Source organism: Channa argus, chromosome 9, assembly GCF_033026475.1.
Source record: "Channa argus isolate prfri chromosome 9, Channa argus male v1.0, whole genome shotgun sequence".
Taxonomy (NCBI): Eukaryota; Metazoa; Chordata; class Actinopteri; order Anabantiformes; family Channidae; genus Channa; species Channa argus.
The window spans coordinates 13,667,330-13,685,644 of record NC_090205.1 but is presented as its reverse complement, the minus strand read 5'-3'; the positions used below and the strand labels follow the sequence as shown (position 1 = coordinate 13,685,644).

At 38.1% G+C, this 18,315-nt stretch overlaps 1 protein-coding gene across 8 annotated transcripts in view; it reads left to right on the top strand.

The window, feature by feature from the left end:
- The first annotated feature begins 1,791 nt into the window (after positions 1-1,791).
- Positions 1,792-18,315, top strand: part of frmpd4 (FERM and PDZ domain containing 4) — a 33,059-nt gene continuing 16,535 nt past the window's right edge. For 2 of the 8 annotated variants that reach the window (XM_067516341.1, XM_067516340.1), the window contains exons 1-2: positions 1,792-1,928; positions 16,739-16,855. In XM_067516341.1, coding sequence (XP_067372442.1) covers positions 1,855-1,928; positions 16,739-16,855 — 191 coding nt within the window. In that variant the 5' untranslated portion in view covers positions 1,792-1,854. Of the gene's footprint in view, positions 1,929-4,934; positions 5,117-9,716; positions 10,150-15,051; positions 15,075-16,738; positions 16,856-16,919; positions 17,255-18,315 lie in introns of those variants that run through there. The other 6 variants (XM_067516342.1, XM_067516343.1, XM_067516344.1 and 3 more) reach the window with 6 other exon arrangements.

Genomic DNA, 18,315 nt, shown 5'->3' with positions numbered 1-18,315 from the left:
CATATGAAATGGGGAACTTTATTTTGACACAGCACCCCTTTTTAGACAGGGTCTCAATATCAGGTAATAAGTAAAACCAACGTTACTGTCTTTATCATGGCACTGGTTATTGTGCTTTCATAATGGTGCACATGATATTATTCCGAACTAAATTACAGTCAATCATATTGTGAAAGAGCAATTGCCACACAGTAAACCTGTGGGTGTTATGGCCCCTAGGGACCTGATGGCTTGGGACAGCAAATGATTTTGCAATCCAATATACAGTAATAGCAGCAAATTTCTGTTTCATTGTTATTTTTTCATTTTCTTACTGTGAAAGATGTACCAATTCAACACATTCTGAGGGCCTTGTTTTCACTGTAGGTGGAATGTGTTTTGTGGACAAAAGTAACATAAATGCCCCTTTACAAAATAAAATAATCTGGTACAAAAATGTCAAATCTGTCCCTGAGTAAAATTTAGGAAGTTCAGTCTATTCTTGTCTGACAAAAAATAAATAAAAAATAAAAAAATACAGGTGTCATATTAGATGAGTGTGATCTGGACAGCTCCATTAACTCAGTATGAAATGTAATTTGTGAAAAACAAAGGTCTTTACTTTGAGTGAGGCTGCAAAACATTTTAAATGAAATAATGACAACTCAATTTTTAATATCACTGACAATGACATTGACCTTAAACAATAATAATAAGCCGTCCCTCTGGCTTTCCTATATTAAAATACATCTTTACTGTAACAAGCTGAACTTCCTGATACCTTGAAGGTTTTTTGGCTACATTCAAGTTTGATAACCCAGCATAAAGTTCTTAGTTGTCATTCAAGCATACCAGCAAATCCAAGTGCCAAAGTGTGAATGTCTCTCTGTCCTTGTATGTCTCTCTGTGTCAGTCCTGAAATAGACTGGCTACCTGTCCAGGGTGTACACCACTGATGACCCAGTGATAGCTGGGATTTACCAAAAGATGCACCAACAGAACATGTATTAAGCAAGTATTTAATGCAAACAGACCATGGCACACCCTAAAACCACATTAAAGATGCTATATGTTCAAGTGGGCCATCAAAAGTGGTAAAATACGGCCTATGTAAATGCTGTGTTCTGTTTATGATATATATTTCTCTGCCACTGATGTTGATACAGTATATAGATAATATTTTCCCATCAATGTGCTGTATGTCTCTATTCTTCATGAAGGTCTTAACAGAATGGTGGGGTTCATTTCAGCAGAGCGGATGTGCAAAATTTTGACTCAGTGAGTCATCACAGACACCCTATCATTTCTATGTGATTATACAGTCTGAGCATTTGTATAGCTCGTGTGCATGGAACCTCAGTAAAGATGCATTTCTTGTCGAAGTGCATCACAATGCATACATTTATTTTTGGAAAATGGAGACCTTAAGACAAAACACAATTTTCAATTTCTTTAGTAGAGTGCAGCTATATCAGATTGGTGATTGTTATTATTACTCAGGTTACCGTCTCTTACATCTTCTTTACAGTAAAGTGGAAAAACTAAAGTAATGGTGAGAAGAAAATCCAATCTAGACGTCAGACAAACACTTGATTAACCACTTAAAGAAGCAGTCTCTGAACCAGGGCAAGGCCATGTCATCTCACATTTCCACTCAACCTAATCCTTCAAACATTACTGGCCACAAGGTATTGATTTTTCATTCCACTCAATATCACCTTTGTTTTAAGAGAATTTACAACAGACTATCAATGTTTCAAGGAGGCTGGCCCTCCCCTTACAGTACTGCCAGCATCTTCTCATCCACAAAGAGGGCACGGTCTATGCTTGTCCTCGATTGGCTCCAGTTATGAGTAGCCACCTGAGCGAGAAGGCATGGAAATTTACAATACAGGCAAGAATGAAATTGGTGTTTGCAGCAGTTTGGGCAAAAAACAAGAGCAGCAGGGGTGAGTCTGAGGCTGTTTAAAATGTTCTTTTCCCACAAATATGGATTTATATCACAATATGACAATTTCTTAGAATTGGCAAAAAATACAGTACTAATGATATTTGTGTGAAACAATGTAATGATACCATATGACACAGCCCAGGTTTAAGAATTCCAGGAAACCAAACCAATGAGTGAGCATGCAATTCTTCATTTAAGTTCAGGTTCTTATTAGCCATTCCAATTATCATCAAACAATGGAAAATATATTTAGTGTATTAGGAGCTGAGATTATGTATTAGGTGTATTAGGACTGAGAAAAAATTATTTGATAGCAAACTAAACATAACAATTGTTTCTCTAGGACTGAGCCTGTTTTAATTAATAAGACATCATAATGTGTATAATTTAGCATTCTACCATGATCACATGCAAAAACTAATAATCTTATTACTACTCATATTGTTAGGCTAATAATTATTGTAACCCATAGAATTCTGCATTGTGCACGTTCTTAATAATACTGGCTGATAGGCTTGGAGTGCAGCCGACAGCAACACAGCACTTCTAATTCAAGTGACAAGGGTTTGATGACCTTAGCAGCTTTCCATGGGTACATTGATTTTTCTCCCACATTACAGATAATTGCTGGATGTTGTGAATCCTATCCTCCCAGGGCAGCAGGGAGGAGCTTCTGTAGTGTGTTGACACGAAAGTGGCTATCTGATTTGAGGAATGTGATATCCTAAAATCTGATTGACTGCAATTGACTTCTGTGTACTTCCTGTCTATGGTATAAGTATATTTAACAGATTATCAGAAGGCTTGTTTTTATGTGTTATGTGTTCTATTCTTTACTTCTAATTGTGCCCAAGAAAATATAATGATGAATGATGTTGTGATAAAGCAGTTTTCTTAAAGAGTACACTTTGTTGGTAATGTTTAATTAAACACCAACAACACCTTTCAGACTTTAATAAGGGGTAGGGCTGTGTCCAACTCAGTAAACGTTTTTCCAACTTTTTAATTGAATTATGGATAATTACCTATTTAGTGTTCATCTAAGATGGGAAAAAAATTATACGATCCTGATTCAAATTTGTAGCCAATAGTGTAAATCACAGTATTGGAACAAATGCAGTCCACAGCTTTTACAAATACATACAACCTTTGGTGAGGACTGAGCAGTGCTCGTATTACAGTATATTTATATGAGTTTTTCTGTTCTGCATGGAGCAACTTTCATCATTTTATGCAAATGAGTGCTTCTGCTGTTTGTTCTGCTCCATAAAGTAATGAAAAACTCACTTCCACTGTTATTATGTGATGCACAAATCTGATTTGATGGGCTGAAAATCAACTTTTTTTCAAATCTTTTGCATATGGAATTAATCCAGTTTCAGTTTTGCATTGTTTTGTTTTATATGTTATCCATTGCTTATTGTACAACGTTGGGCAGTTATTGTTTCCTGAGCCCCTAAGTGTATTTTGATAATTGCCCAAAAATTAATAACTATGTATTGTAGCCACATAAGCTGTCAGAGCAATTTGTAAAGTAGGATTTTGCTTGGAAAAAAAAACCAAAACATCTATCCACATGCATTAAAAAGAATGTGTCTAAGGACACATACTGCAACACAACACCATCCTAAATACCGACTGTTGTGACCTCAAGACAACATGCTAAATCTGATTCTTAGTTGTGTACACCGTGCAGGATTTATCCACTTTCCTGTCACCAGTCTAAGTGTTTCCTCTGTAAGATGGAAAAACAGGCCACTGATGCAGTTTGCTCTGGCCCAAGGGCAAGTGTTGGGCCACATGATTGGATACATTCATGTAACATGTTTATTTCTCAGAAAGGCCTGCTTTTTTGCTTTAATTTCACAAAGAGCTCCATTGTGGACATAAGGTCATGCACAATTATGGTATAGTCATACACTTCAAGTGTGATGTGCACACTTGCAGCGCACAAATCACTAAAACAAATGGCCTGGCACTGTACACATAGCAAAAACATGACGAATAAAAAACATTTTGTCATTGTGGCTTTCATTTACAATTTCTTGTTGTTATGCAGGGAGCTGAACTTTAATAGACCACTGCATGTACATGGCGTTGGACATGTTATGCAAGCAGTTCCATTTGCTTGCAGCGGCAAAAACACGTGCCTTGGTTCATAACTAATGGAAGACTGTGCATGCTATTCATGCATGAAAGAGTCTGCATGGCATAATACAGCGTGAACCATCATGTAGTTAAAATGCCATGCCTGTATAGTAGAATTCCCTAAAAATCTAAAACCAGTCATATAGTCATATATTTACCAGATTCATATATTTACTACCTTAAAAATAATAATGTGAGTATAATAGAATAAGTTGCATTGTTTGACAATAGAAGCACGAAAATATGTATAGTACAATAATATGTGAAGCTCAGATCTAATTCCATACTTTATGTGGCTTTAGGTTTGGCTCTGTTAGGGTGACAGTTGGCAGGCAAATAGTGATAGACCCTGGATTATGGTTGAAGCTTAATTTTTAAGCTCTTATGGATGATAAAACACATGCCATTTCCAAATGTCTTGTACAGATATATCATTATAATTTTAGACACTGCTACCTTACAATGAGCTAAAATATTGAAATAATACCATCCAGATACAACTGGGGTGAGGAAAAACTCAGAATTTATGATTTTATATGACTAGAGGAAATAAGTTGAGTTAGGAAAACACTAGAGGTGAAAGTAAAGCTAAACAGAATATGTTTTTCATCCAAGCCTCATTCAGAGAGGCAGCCTTCTCTAGCACAGCAACCCTTTGGAGTCCAGCTGTTCAGCATTGATCCCTCCGTGTTTTCTGATGCACTGGCCCGGAATGTGATGTTATTTCATTACTGAGGCAGAAGCGACAAGCTCAGTCTCCTGCCCCAGGGCTCTGGCCACTCACTCACTGACAGAGGCATTGTATGTCATCATAACTGAATGGCTTAGTCAGACAAGCTCAGTTGCCTATGGAGAGTCTAAATCAAGCAGAGAGAAACTTTGGAGACAGGAGATAGGACGGGTGCACACATCAGTGAAGGAGGCTTGAAAGGCCTGGACAGGAAAAACTGAAACTACTGCTTTAAAATAGTGCATCAAAGACTTGGCATCAGCGATGGACCCAGATGACAATGAACTTGGTATCTTCACTGTTATTCAGTGAGTACTGTGCAATGAATTGGTGTTCTGTGCTTACATTATAATTCAGTCAGTGCTGATCACTTACTTCACAACTGTCATACAGCATCTCTAAGGTTGAGTGGTGGTAACTATTGTAAAAAGATTTGAAGGTGCTAGGATTATGTACAGTATGCTGTAGAGGGTGACAGAAACAGTTTAGCTTTCATCTTTGTCTTGCATTACTAATTTTGATCAGAATCAATGAGTGAAACAATTCATGTATTTGCTAAATTATTTTGTTTGTTTTGTGCCAAGGATTGCAGACTGAAGGTTGGGATTTACCCAATTTACTCTTTACCAGCAGCTCACAGTAAGGATGTATCTATTGGTGTATATTATGTTCCTGTGAGACTTGTAAGGTTTTCCCTTGACATTCACAGCTCTCTTGAAAATAATTGGCATTCACAACTTTCACAGAAACTCTTCCATTTATACTTTTGCACCTGAAAAACAGGTACATGCTGTAACCAAAATACAGTATGGCTATAGATAGTTTTTAACTAAAATAACTGTGGATGGTTTGTGTATTGAAAAATTTGTAAGACTACAGTTTACATCCACCTTTTGATGTGATAGTGGGAAAAGTACAGCTCTAATTATTTGCTGTAATCAATTAATGTTTAAATAGACTTAGACATATCCGTTTTCAAGGTTGCAGCTATCGTGCATGCTCGCTCATTGGTTTGGTTTCCTGGAATTCTTAAACCTGGGCTGTGTCATATGGTATCATCACATCGTGTCCCACAAATATCATTACTACTGTATTTGTTGCCAATTCTAGGAAATTGTCATATTGTTATATAAAGTTGCCTGATCTTATTTACATCTCACACAAGCCTATGAACAGGACAAGTCTTGGTCTGAGGAATAGAATTTCCTCTGTTATTGAATGCTTTGGCAACACATCAATTGCTATTCAAGCATATGTGCTTTGTTAGTTGACTCTGAAACCTGAAAGGATGGGAACGTGAATAGAATCAGTTCACTAACACAACCAATAATGAGATCCTGAAAGATGCTAGAGCAGCAACATAAAATCCTTTAGCTTACAAGAGTTAGTTGGCATATTTACGTAAAGAATAATGATTGGAACTAATTCAATTTTGAGCTTTCACGTGTATTAAGATAAGGTGGCTGCTAACAAGGAGCTAAATGTCACTGCATAGATGGTCAGGATCATCAACTTCTGTTTGCCAGGGAGCTTATTTTCTCCAATAATCCAAACACTAGTTGAAAAATCCCATTGACTTTTTGTCAAGTAAACCAGCAAGGTGCTAATTTCAGGTTTGGCCTACAAATAACATAATCTATGGGGGACTCTTCTTTTCTGTTCTGTCTAATATTTTAAGGCTTGCTCACATTGTTTTTATATTGTCATTATTTTAAAAATACCCTGCTCTAGATGTTATAGAGAATTAAATAAGGGCACCCTGTTTTGCCAATAACAAAGTTGAAGAAGGCATATTCTATAAATAAAAAGAATATTGTTTACAAGGATTTAAACAAAATAAGAACAGTTTGTGAAGCTGTGAAAGACTGGCAACTTTCCATCATGTACTCAGCCTCTTGCCCATTTCATGCAGGGAGAGGCTTCAGCCCAAAGCGACCCAGAACAGGATTACCTAGTGTGGAATACGAACGGATGGATGAACCAAACTTAACCTGTCAATGAACCAAATGGGCACGTTTTTTAACCAGCGTGTTGATCAGGCACATACTATCAGTATGTGTTGAGCATTTTGGCAATATGTTTATTGCCTATTGTTTTGTTTTATTTACTCTACATGGAAGAGACTGTAAGCTCCTAGTATTACTTTGAACTTTATCAGTAGGTGTAGTGAAACTGGCAAACCAAATCCAAAGGCTTTTCAAAGCAAAGCATGACTCAGCCAGGTAATACTTCACTTCTCATCCCAATTAGTCACACCATTGAATATTCATGGAAAAACAGCATTCAGATCTTTAAACTTCCCCCTAAAAGCTGTTTAATTCACTGAATAAATCAGCCACAGCACAGGCCTAATTAGTGTTGTGCTGTTTGCGAACAGTTTGGGAAAGTTTAGGTACTGATGTGGCTCATAGGCAGATACACAGCGACAAGCTCACACACACAAACAAACTAAAGCCTGCAGATGAGACAGTTTTTGCTTTTTGCCAGTTTACAGTAGAGGCTGCTGACACACATGTGCTTGACGTCCGGGGGCCACTAATGCTAAGTTAGCATCTGCGAGCAGGAAAAACTACAAAGTCACATCACTGTATGGCACAGAACTGTGATTATGTAAATGGTCTGCACTTATTTGGTGCTTTTCTACCTATTGGTATTCAAAGCACTTTACACTGCTTCTCATTCACCCATTCAAACTCACACACAAATGGGGGTGTCTGGCCTACACTCACCAGGAGCAACTAAGTTGGGGTTCAGTGTTTTGCTCAAGGACACTTTGACATATGACCGGATGAGCCAGGGATCGAGCCAACAACTGAGGAATTGGTGGACGACCACTCTAACTCCTGCGTGACAGTTGCCCATGTCCTTGCTGCATGGTTAGCAATTTATGCAAAGTAGTTATGCTCTGGTTATCTTTTATTTTAAAGAAAAGCAACATGAACCAAAGGCAGGAGATACTAAATTTACTGTAAACACGGCTGGGTATTAGGTGACCAAGTCTGTCAAGTCTGAATTCAGCTGTTTTATAGGGGACTCTGGGAGAGGAGAGTTAGAGATCAGCAGGCCAGCAGGATTTTATTTGTCAAAGCTTCAGCCATAGTCTTCTTAGATCATGCTTCAGTCTGACCCTAATATCCTCTGCCACTCACATTGGCCTCTGGGCCACAAGCCCAAATGGACAAACACAACTGTCCAGAATATGCTGAGTCTCTCAATTCTCCAGCCACAGGACACAGTGGTTGCATTTGAAGCAAATTATCAGTCATCTTCCCCTCATTTTAAGTCATGTCTTTGTTCTTGATGTGTCGCCTACAGTATTCTGATTTGAGAACGTGAGAAACATAATGGTTCTTCTGCAAACCATTTGATCTCTCTTCAGAGGTTCCGAAATTTTACATCAAAATTCAAATCTGTCACAGACAATCCAGACAATCGAGTTTCATCTTTTCATCCTCCTAGTTTTCAATAGCAGCAAACAAATCTAAGCCTGACCCTGAGTGACAAGATTATTGCTTGTATTGCTCTAAGCAAAGGCATATTGAATCATCCTGCAGAGCCTTACAACGTGTGGCATTTAAATATAGGATGGTTGCTAAGCAGTCACAAATCATAATTTGAAATTTCTCTACTCGTTTTTTTACACCCTTTATTTTAGTTGTTTTCCATTACTGACACTGTTATTGGATGCGCTGTTTGTTGTTCTGTCAAGCTTCCGGCAGAGGTTCATCAGATCAAGCCTTGAAGTTGTATTATTTTTAATATACCGTGATACCATTTTCCAGTTTATTGACGTTTTGAGCTGTATTTACAGGATAGATGACAGTAAACGGCTGTATTTAAACAATTAGTTTAGCAAGTAGACCAGCTACTGTTTGTAGACTAAATTTGAAGTACGCCTTGCTTAGCTGTTTATTTACCTGTAGGCACATCACAGATCATGAGAGTCAAACAGTGAATTGTCTGTATTGAGAAGAAAAGTTCCTTTTCTCAAGACTGTCTTCCTTGGATCAGAAATTAAACTAATTGGCTCTTGGTGGATTTTGGCACAGGTGCCTCATCAGTGGTGTTTGATATATGATATATCATTCTTCCTCTTTGCACTAATAGACACTTGGCAATTTTTCATCTATGGTGGAATGTTATATGGTAGACTCATTTTATGCCAAATTAATCTTGTCGCCTGCCTATTTGTTCAGGATTTGAAAACCTAAGAAGTAATATGGCATCCCACACACCGAGAAATTTTTTTAAACTAAAAGAAGAAAGAGATAAACATTTATGTAGATGTATTTTAATCTAAAGAAATATCACAGAGGGATTTAGATTGTAGCATCTGTTAACCCTACTACTCAAAGCACCATAAATCTCAACAGCCTTCATCTTCTCCCTTCTGGACATCAATTAATCACTAAGATCCATCTTGTATGAAATTTCCTTGCATGAGCTCTGTGTTTTTTGAGTTGGATAGATTGCTCCAATGTTTGAAGGCCACTAAAGAAAGGCTTTCTTGAAAAGTGAGCATTTATTAGCTGAACTGTTTCTAAAAGTAAAAAAATAAATAAATGCAGAGTATAGTATGGGCTTCCTAATGTGCAGCTCTGAGACCTCAGCTATGAAGGGGACATATTAGGTCCTCGTGTCTTTCCAGCTGCTCTGGCTGACACTCACATTATGTGCACATCATGTAGCGTGTCTGTCATTTTATCTCTCGCATCCTATTCAGCCTTTTTGTGCTTTTTGGGAAGCCACCACATCGCTGAGGTGAGAATAGCCTTTGAATGACTCGGAGTATCTGACTGCATTTTTTTAGTGGCAGTTCTTGTGGCCCTCTCTAACATACACACAACAACCTCCCATTCCTCTTTCCTCTCTCTTCCTCTCTCATTTCCCACCACCTCTGCCCCTCCCTTTCTGACTATGCCCCTCACTCTGGCTCTCTCTGCCTCTCTCCAAAGCTGTTGTCGCTGTGCGGCTCCCGCGCATCATTCCACCGAGATGGAAATTAAATGAAGGTGGCTTAACACAGCTAACAGAGACATGCTTTGAAGGATGTAACTGGGGGAAGCTGCGCTGCCAGATCCTTTTCCAAGGGCTGTGGATTTGTGCTGCTGAAGCGAGGACACAGCAATCACTCAGCCATGCAGAAGCCCAGACAACAGGACTAATCTCTCCACCTGACTTGTGGAAGCTCCACTTTTTTTTCTGAATTATTTATTCCCCGCTGGTAAAGACAGTGGGACAATGGAGCCGGAGTGAAGTAGATGGTGAATTTGTAGCAGTGACTGCATTCTGCAGCACATATGGATGTGTTCAGCTTTGTGAAGATGCCAAAGCTGTCAGGGTGAGTCCAGTAGATGCTGCTATGGATTTGCCTGTATGTGGACTTGCCTGTACCTTGAAGGTGGTGTTATGTATGTTTAAAGGCGTGATTTAGTGTGGAGTATCATGTGGAACAGTGTGATTAAAATGCTGAGTTATTGATTGCTCAAGAGTTGTGCAATCATGTATGATGTGAAATGAATGAGCAGGTGAGGGAGATAGCAGTGGGGGTGGATGCAGAAGCTGATGCAGTTCATGTATCTAAAAGTCTCTATCTACAGTAAGTTATTATTACATTTATTATACTGCAGACAGTAGTTGTGGTTTGTTGCTTTAGATGTTTTGGCTTGAAACCTGCATATATTGAAACACTACAAACATTGGATAAGGACCATGGTTTGTCAGTTTAGGTGTAGGTTGTATATTTTAAACCTTCCTTACATAAATAACTGAGTTTTAACTGCCATTTCTAAATCCAGTCATAGTATACAATGATGATCATTTATGATGATTGGAGAGTTCACGCTGTATACCTATGACCAGAACAGGTAGTTGAAAACTTACAGCTGATGTAGAGCAGCTGAAACCCTGCTGTTTAACAGCAAAAAAAAAAAAAGACTGAGGGAAAAACATCCATAATATGCTGTATTGTTATTTTCTTTCCTTTCTTAAGGTTAGTACATGATTGTCTGTTTTACAAGTGATAGGAAGAGTATAATAGGCTGTATGCAGTATACAGTATGTTAAACAAACAGTCTTGAAGAATGTATTCATTGCCAGAGCAAAAACCTCACCTTGTACACCCATGGGTCTGCTAGATTGAACTGATCTGCCCCAGTGGACAGTAATCCTCCTAGGGGATTTGGCTCTATCAGAGGCACTACAGACCACTGGTTTTGGAAACAGCTGATCATGAATGGGAAATATTAAATCAGAAACTGTATGTTCCAAAAATGCCCGTGTTGCATTTCACTTATGAGTCATCAACACAATGCACTGGGAATACGTTGGTCTTACTTTTTACTTCTTCTGAAGCATGACATTGCGTCTTAGCATTCAATTTCTGTTTTTTGCAAACCACAGCTCATTTGCATTAACATTCCTGCAAGAAACTGAGCAGGTAACAGGGATTTTCCTTCAGATAATAGGACTGTTGTTTTCTAGTGAGTAGCTCTGCATGGTGGGATTTAAGATGTGGCTCCCAGTGGGCCACAAACGTCACTGCATGGTGTCAGTGTTAATAATGCTACACAGCCCCTGATTTGAGTTACCACTGTTACATTGGCATTTTTTTCTTTTCTCCCTCTCAGCTGCCAGCAAGAATTAAAGTCGACAGAACATTTTACAGAAAAACCCACTGTATGTATTTAGAAATGTTCAAGAAAGAGAAAGTTCCCCCTGATTGTTTCCTCATTCTGCCTTGCAACGCCCCCAGATGCGTCTGCTGTCAGAAACAAAAGAATCCTTTTGCTTTTACTTTCTTTAGTCTTTGTTGTGTTTGAATCTAGTGAAGATTCCCACATTTGATGTTCTTTGAGTGAAAGATAACTAAATCTCACCCTCTTGATATTAAACATCATCCAAGCTTGAGATATTTGACCAAAGTTGTTTAAGCTGCTCTGTTTTGATCCTTTCATGTAGATCTGGCTTAACATAGCTAGAAGTGTTGTTATACTTTTCATACATCCTGTGGGTGTTAGAAATGGTTTCTCAGCCATAGCACTGTGGAGATAATGAGCATGAACATCATGTATTAATGTGGAAAGTGTCAATTATCACTCAATCACATTGATTGCCTGAATCAGTAGGGTCTGTGATTTTCTTTCTAGAATGTGATGGCAAGACTTTTCTTCTACATGAATAATATGGAAGAACAGTTAAATCAAATTATCTTAGACTGTGTGTTGGTGCTGGAGCTGGGGCTTGTTTAATGCATTATGAGCATTGTTATTTAACATATTTTGATTTTAAACTTTTCACATGGGCAATCACGTGTCTGGAAAACAAATCAATTGACCAAAATATTCAACTGATTACAGAAAATCCTAGAGAAGACAGGTTGGAAATCGGAGGCATGTCGCTCATGGATGAGGTCTCAGGCAACTCTATCAATTAGAGCTTTTACCATAACGCAGTGAGTGAGTGACATGTAAGAGAAGAGAAGATCAGTGCTACTGGGTGGGTTCATCACTGTATGTTTTTCAAAGAGCACTTTAGAGCAAAGGAAGCCTGGGGAGTGCAGTCTAATAATGAAATAATAGAAACACATATGTTCTTCAGTAGTGAATGTTTAGTGTGTATACACAGTCATGTACTTATGTACTATATCCCCTATTGTATGTTAGATGTAGCATTAGGCTATTTACTATATAGCTAGCTTTTAAATAGAAGCTGTTTTTGTTTTGATATATAGGTAAAGTAGGGACAGCCGGACTTTGAGGCTCACTAACTCACCATAAACTAGCAGGAGGATCATAGTGGCTGGGTTGTTTCCCAGATGATGTTTTATTCCCACCCAGAGGAGATTAACTAACCAAAAACCTTTCTATATACAGGCACCAGAGAGCTGCTTAGGATAGTGCAGTTGCCCATGGCAACAATATCAGTGCTTCCAAAGACAAACATAGAAATACAATAGTCAGTTAGAATAATGGGGGAAATAGACACTCTTTTACTGAAGTGAGTATTATTATGTAGATTATTTCAAAATTGCTGCATAATGTTACTGTATGGGACAAAGTAAAAATTCTAGTCACCCAAACTGTCAAATGCAGTGTCTCTTGTGTCCAAAAGACTATGTAAGTAAGTCATAAAACAGGTGAAAACAGTAATAGGAAATTGAGCAATTGTGTTGTAACTAGTACATAGTCAGCAATCTCTTTGAAATCACTGGCAGCTCCACTTTAACAGTGACACATCCAGAAAACGGCTGTGAAAAGGACCTGGTTGTATTGTGTTCCAATATTCACCAAAGGATTAGAGCCAAGGTAGTGGTGCTGCATTTGTGCAGTCAACAGAATAGAGGCAGTCTGAAAGAAGAGCCCAGGAATAAGGCCTTTAATCAAAGAGGTTCCTCTCTGTCTGAGCCACTTCTCTGCTCCACTCCCCGGCCTCCTCCCAGGAGATGGTCATCTCATCTGCTGTCTCTCCACAGATTTCATATCCAAACAGAATCACATTAGTGGCCCATCTCTGCATAAATGTCTTGTTTTAATTTGAGAGCACAGAGAAAGCTGCATTACAGTCCCTTCACCATCTATTCCTAGGCATACTTGAAACACTTCACTTCCTGCCATGTAAGAAAAGTGTGAAAGTATTGCTATTTAATATTGATTTATGGATATGTTAGGGATTATTGATAGTGTAGAAATTGAAAAGACAGGTAAAAAGATTAATTTGTTATACTTATTTCCTATCCACTGCACACAAGGGATTCAAGCACTGTGTGATACAAAGTGTGTGTCTGCTATTTTGATGTAGTAGCATTAACAGGTCTGTTTCTCAGTATATAAAATAGCTTGTATCTACGATGGATCCAATGGGACCAGATCTCTACAGTATACTATATATCAGTCCCTCCACGAATTTGTGGTGTTTCCCTTCGAATTTTGAGTAACCTAACATTGCAACACGGATTACAATTTTAATAAGGCTGTCACACAATCAAAAAAAAAGTCAGCTAATTCTTGTGGAACTGGTATTTTCAATGACACACACCATTGTCTAGAGTAATGTGATGGTTCATTCATGATGGCTTATGTAAAGGGAAACTGAGGATATTGCTGGTCTCTGGATGGGGGTATACTCCTATTTCTCTCGCCCAAAGCATTTTGTTAAAGCTTTAAGAACCAATACACAAATGCAAAATTTGGTCCTCCAGCAATCAGCACATAAATGTCAGTAAAATTTGTTACCACGTCCAAATGGGAGCCATTGATGCAAGCACCTCTCCGAGGAAATGTACAGCTCATGAAAAATACTTCTTTAATTATCCATATGCGTAATGGCAGGCATGTGGCACCAGAGTGTGGTTTCGTATAGCCAAGCTTCATGGAGATTGTGGATGTAAATTATTCAACCTGACTTGAGTGTCTGTGTTGAAATGCTCTTCTGAGCTGTGGCTTGTCTATAATGCATAGTTACTTCCAGCATTAACATGATTTCAGCCTTCATAACACACCAAAATGCCTCTTTGCAACTTTCTTGTATTCAAAGAGATGAAAGCAAAAGTGAACTACTGTGATAAAGCAAGGATCACATTCTTTATGCAACATTTATGAAGCACTGAGAAGTGCTCTTCTCATCTTTGACAGTACAATTAAAGTAATATCTTCCAAATTATAGTTACTGACACAGCTGTTCATCTTAATGAACATATTAAAAGATAGATGCCAAAATTAAAATAGTGTCTAAATCTTTCAATTTAGATGAAGGCCCAATGTTAGTAGCTGTGGCAATGACTTTTATTTATTTTTCTGAAGCCCATACTTCCTCAAATTGTGCAAAATCCAAAAAGGCATTGAGCATTTTGTATTTTTAGTGCCTTTGGCCTGAGCACAGTTCTTTAAGAACCTTCATTTGCAGCTTAAACAACATGTTCTAATTGTCCTCGCTCTGAATCTTGGGTAACCTGTTCATGAATTGTGCAAAGTGGCTTGCCCACTTGGCGCTCGATTACTTAGCCTGATGTGACTGTGCAGGCATCATTTATTAATGCTTGCTGGGGAAGATCAGTTTCACTGTCCACCAGTGGGTGAACCTTTTCAGGCTCCCTGTTGAGCCGGGGTGTTGTGACTCAATGGTATAATGCACCTCTTGCACGCAGACAAAAGAAATCAAAGATCACAGTCTCTATGACTGTGCTGTTAATACAGAGACTTTGTGGCTGAGAGGCAGAAAATGGATTTTGTGGAACCATTTGTCAGTTCAGAAACATATGATGAAACAGTAAGTACAAAATCCTTTATTATGTTTTAGACTTATCATATCACTGCCTAACAGGTCACTCCTCATTTTGTATTCCTGGAATAAATATGGAACTTTATACATTATACTACTATGTTTTTGTTGTTGTTGTTGTTGTTGTTGTTGTCTTTGTGTTTTGTTTGTTTGTTTTTTGACTTTCCATAAATTATATTTTATCTGTTGAGTACAGTGTATAATTCTGCCACATCAAACACTTGTTTTAACATGGGTGTTAGCTTTAGCCCAGAAGCTAAAATGGAGGGTACACACAGGACTCATCACTAAAGTGAACATTGCTCCAACAGTGTCAGACAGAATCCAGTTGTGTCCACACACATTATTTGAGCTGCAGTAAACATGTTCTAAATATACACCATCGAGGACTGCTCCTAGCTAATGTACTGTAAGTCAAATAAATCCATATCCATGTAGAAACACAGGAAGACATGAAATTGCTTACTTACTGTGAGACCAGCTTAAACTGTAGCACCCAAAAGGAAAAAAAATATATATTTTTTTGGCTAACTAGTAGTACTTAGGCGTGTTTTGTTTACAAATTTGGACAACTTCAGAGCCATACCTTAGTTTAGGTTTTATCAAATTGTTTGCTTTACTTTATTGGCTTTCTTTGAGGTTAGGCATTCTTTTGATGAACTTTTTATTGATATTTTATTTTATTGATTTTATTAAAATTTTATTGAGCTCTCTTGGAATGGGCATGCCCTTGGGTGCACCCACTAACACACAATCTTATACAGATGCAAACACACTGCACACACTTTTTTATCAGCAGTACAGTAACTGGGGAACCATTTAGAGGCAAAGAAAAAGGGGCTTTGAATAATGAATGCGAAGAGCCCTGTTACACTGCAGACAAGCCTTTGAAGTGACATAACGTTCTACCACCACGTTCATAGCATCACAAGTGCGCAGACACAAAGAGATTAAGAGAGGACAAGGTTTGGGTGAGGAGGAAAAGACACAAAGACAAATAAAACCATTTTAACCAGTAATAGTTGCACTGAATACCTCCCTTCTGCCAACTTGCAGACCTATATTGTGTTCGTGAAATCAGAAAATGGTCTGAAATTGAGATTTCAATAGTGACGATTTCATACAACAGGCTCCAGTCAATTGTTTTGTGAATGATGATAAAAGTTAGTTGAATTCTCTGACTTTGTCAATGTTTTGGCATTGAGGAACTCAAATAGCTACTTTATAAGAGAATTCCTCTGGGCTTCTTTTATATAGGATATGCTGACATCTTGAAATAAAACCAATTTCATGCCTCTCAAAGCGTAAGAGTGAGGCATGACAACTCTGCCTGTGTGTCTAGCTTATGTAATTAATTTGATTTGTATTCACTGAGTGAACTGATGTTATGAGACGTTGTTTATCATGCTACAATCTGACATTCTATTATCACTTCATATCAGCTCAAAGCTAATTTATTTTTATTATAATTTAAATATCTGCATGACTAATGAATAATAGAATAATATTTTGCAGTTAGATTAGCTGTTTTTTTTTTTACCTCAGTGCTTGTTGCCACAGGCAATAGTATTCAAGCAGGATTTAAAAAAAGAACATTATATGATATAAAGTTGATCAATGCATGATGTTTTTTCCCCTTTCTTCCTCTGCAGCCACAGAACCAAAACCTCAGGCTGGCCTCCCCCTACAGGGACCTGGAGTGGTTCACAGGGACCCCCAAATGGATGGGACATGGGTACCAATAGAGAGGGGCGTGACTTCTACATCAAGTAAGTGCCCTATGTTTAAAGAAACTGAGGGGGAGCTTTCTCTGTCCCAGATGTTTCAGACGCATTGCCAACCTGTGATTATTCCAGCCACGTCACTGCCTCCACACTGTGCGCTCAGAATACTGATTCTATGTTCCCTCCACTGCTGCGCACACTCTGCTTTGCCTACTCTCACTCTCTCTCTTACACACCCACAACACTCCTCATGCAGTCTCCTAAATGCAGAAGAGGGATTTTGAGAGTATGACTGTGTACACGCTGCTGCTGATGAAGAAATTCACCTGTGCAGGGACGTGTTTGATCTGAGAGTCTGCACGTTCATCAGAGGATGCTGAGTGTTAGTGTTATCAGGGTAATTGCTCCTTTGTAACTGGCACTTCTGGATATCTGCACAGGCAGGTAAAAAAAAATCTGTGCTGGTTCCTTATATGCTTGTCTGCACAAGTTATATTATAAAGAGTGTGTATTTGATTGTCTCATATGTTCTGATGTTTATGCTGAGCTTTTCTCTATTCTTCACACTCAAGATAGGCAATGTGCACTAGTTCTAAAAATACTTCTGCATTTATGAACCCCTCTACAGTTGATCTAGAGTTGCTACATTTCTGCTTCCTGTATTTATTTATTAGATATTTATTGTAATAGAATGTAAAATGTATTCATGCAGAGTAATTTCGGTACCCTAAATTCACATCACAGTTTTGTATATTTGCATGGTTTAAGGAATTGGAGGCAAACATTTGTCACACATGAGAAGAATGATGTCAGAGGAGTTATATAAGAAGTAAAGAGCGGTGAAAGTGCTGGATGCACAATGTGTTTGGATGAGGCACATCATGGAGGCTGTTTTGGCTTCATCTTTAGCTCTCTGTATTTAAGAAAGAGAAGTAAATCTAATGCATTTTTTTTTACTGCCGGTGGCCACTCAGTGCTTGTTATATTTCTCATTGAAACACATGTCTTTTCTGCGTGACAGGAGCACATAAATAAATCTGTAGCTATTTAATATTTACAGTGAGACGTTTGATTTAAAATACGTAGTTTAGGAACTTTACTGCAGTGTAGTGGATCTCATTTCGCAGTAAACATATACGTCAATGCAAAGTGAATAGTGGTTCCATAATAATTTAAACTAACTTAATCTAAGCATGTACCACATTTCCATTTGGGTAAAATGTATTCTTAAAATGTTCTCTTAAAAAGATAAGTGATACAAGAAAAATATAATAATAAAAATTAGTCGTCATTGCATAACTACAACAAATGTCCAAGGGAGGACAAATCTAACCCCTGTAGCACAAATAAGTTGTGAGCCACAATTAAGCAATCTGTCAAAAAAACTGTAATTGGATGCTGGTTTCAGCAATGAACTCCACTTTATGTGAAAAAATGTTTTAAAGAAACAAAAATGAAAAGTATTTGTACAGTAAGAATCGGGTCACAGCATTTTTAATAGCTCA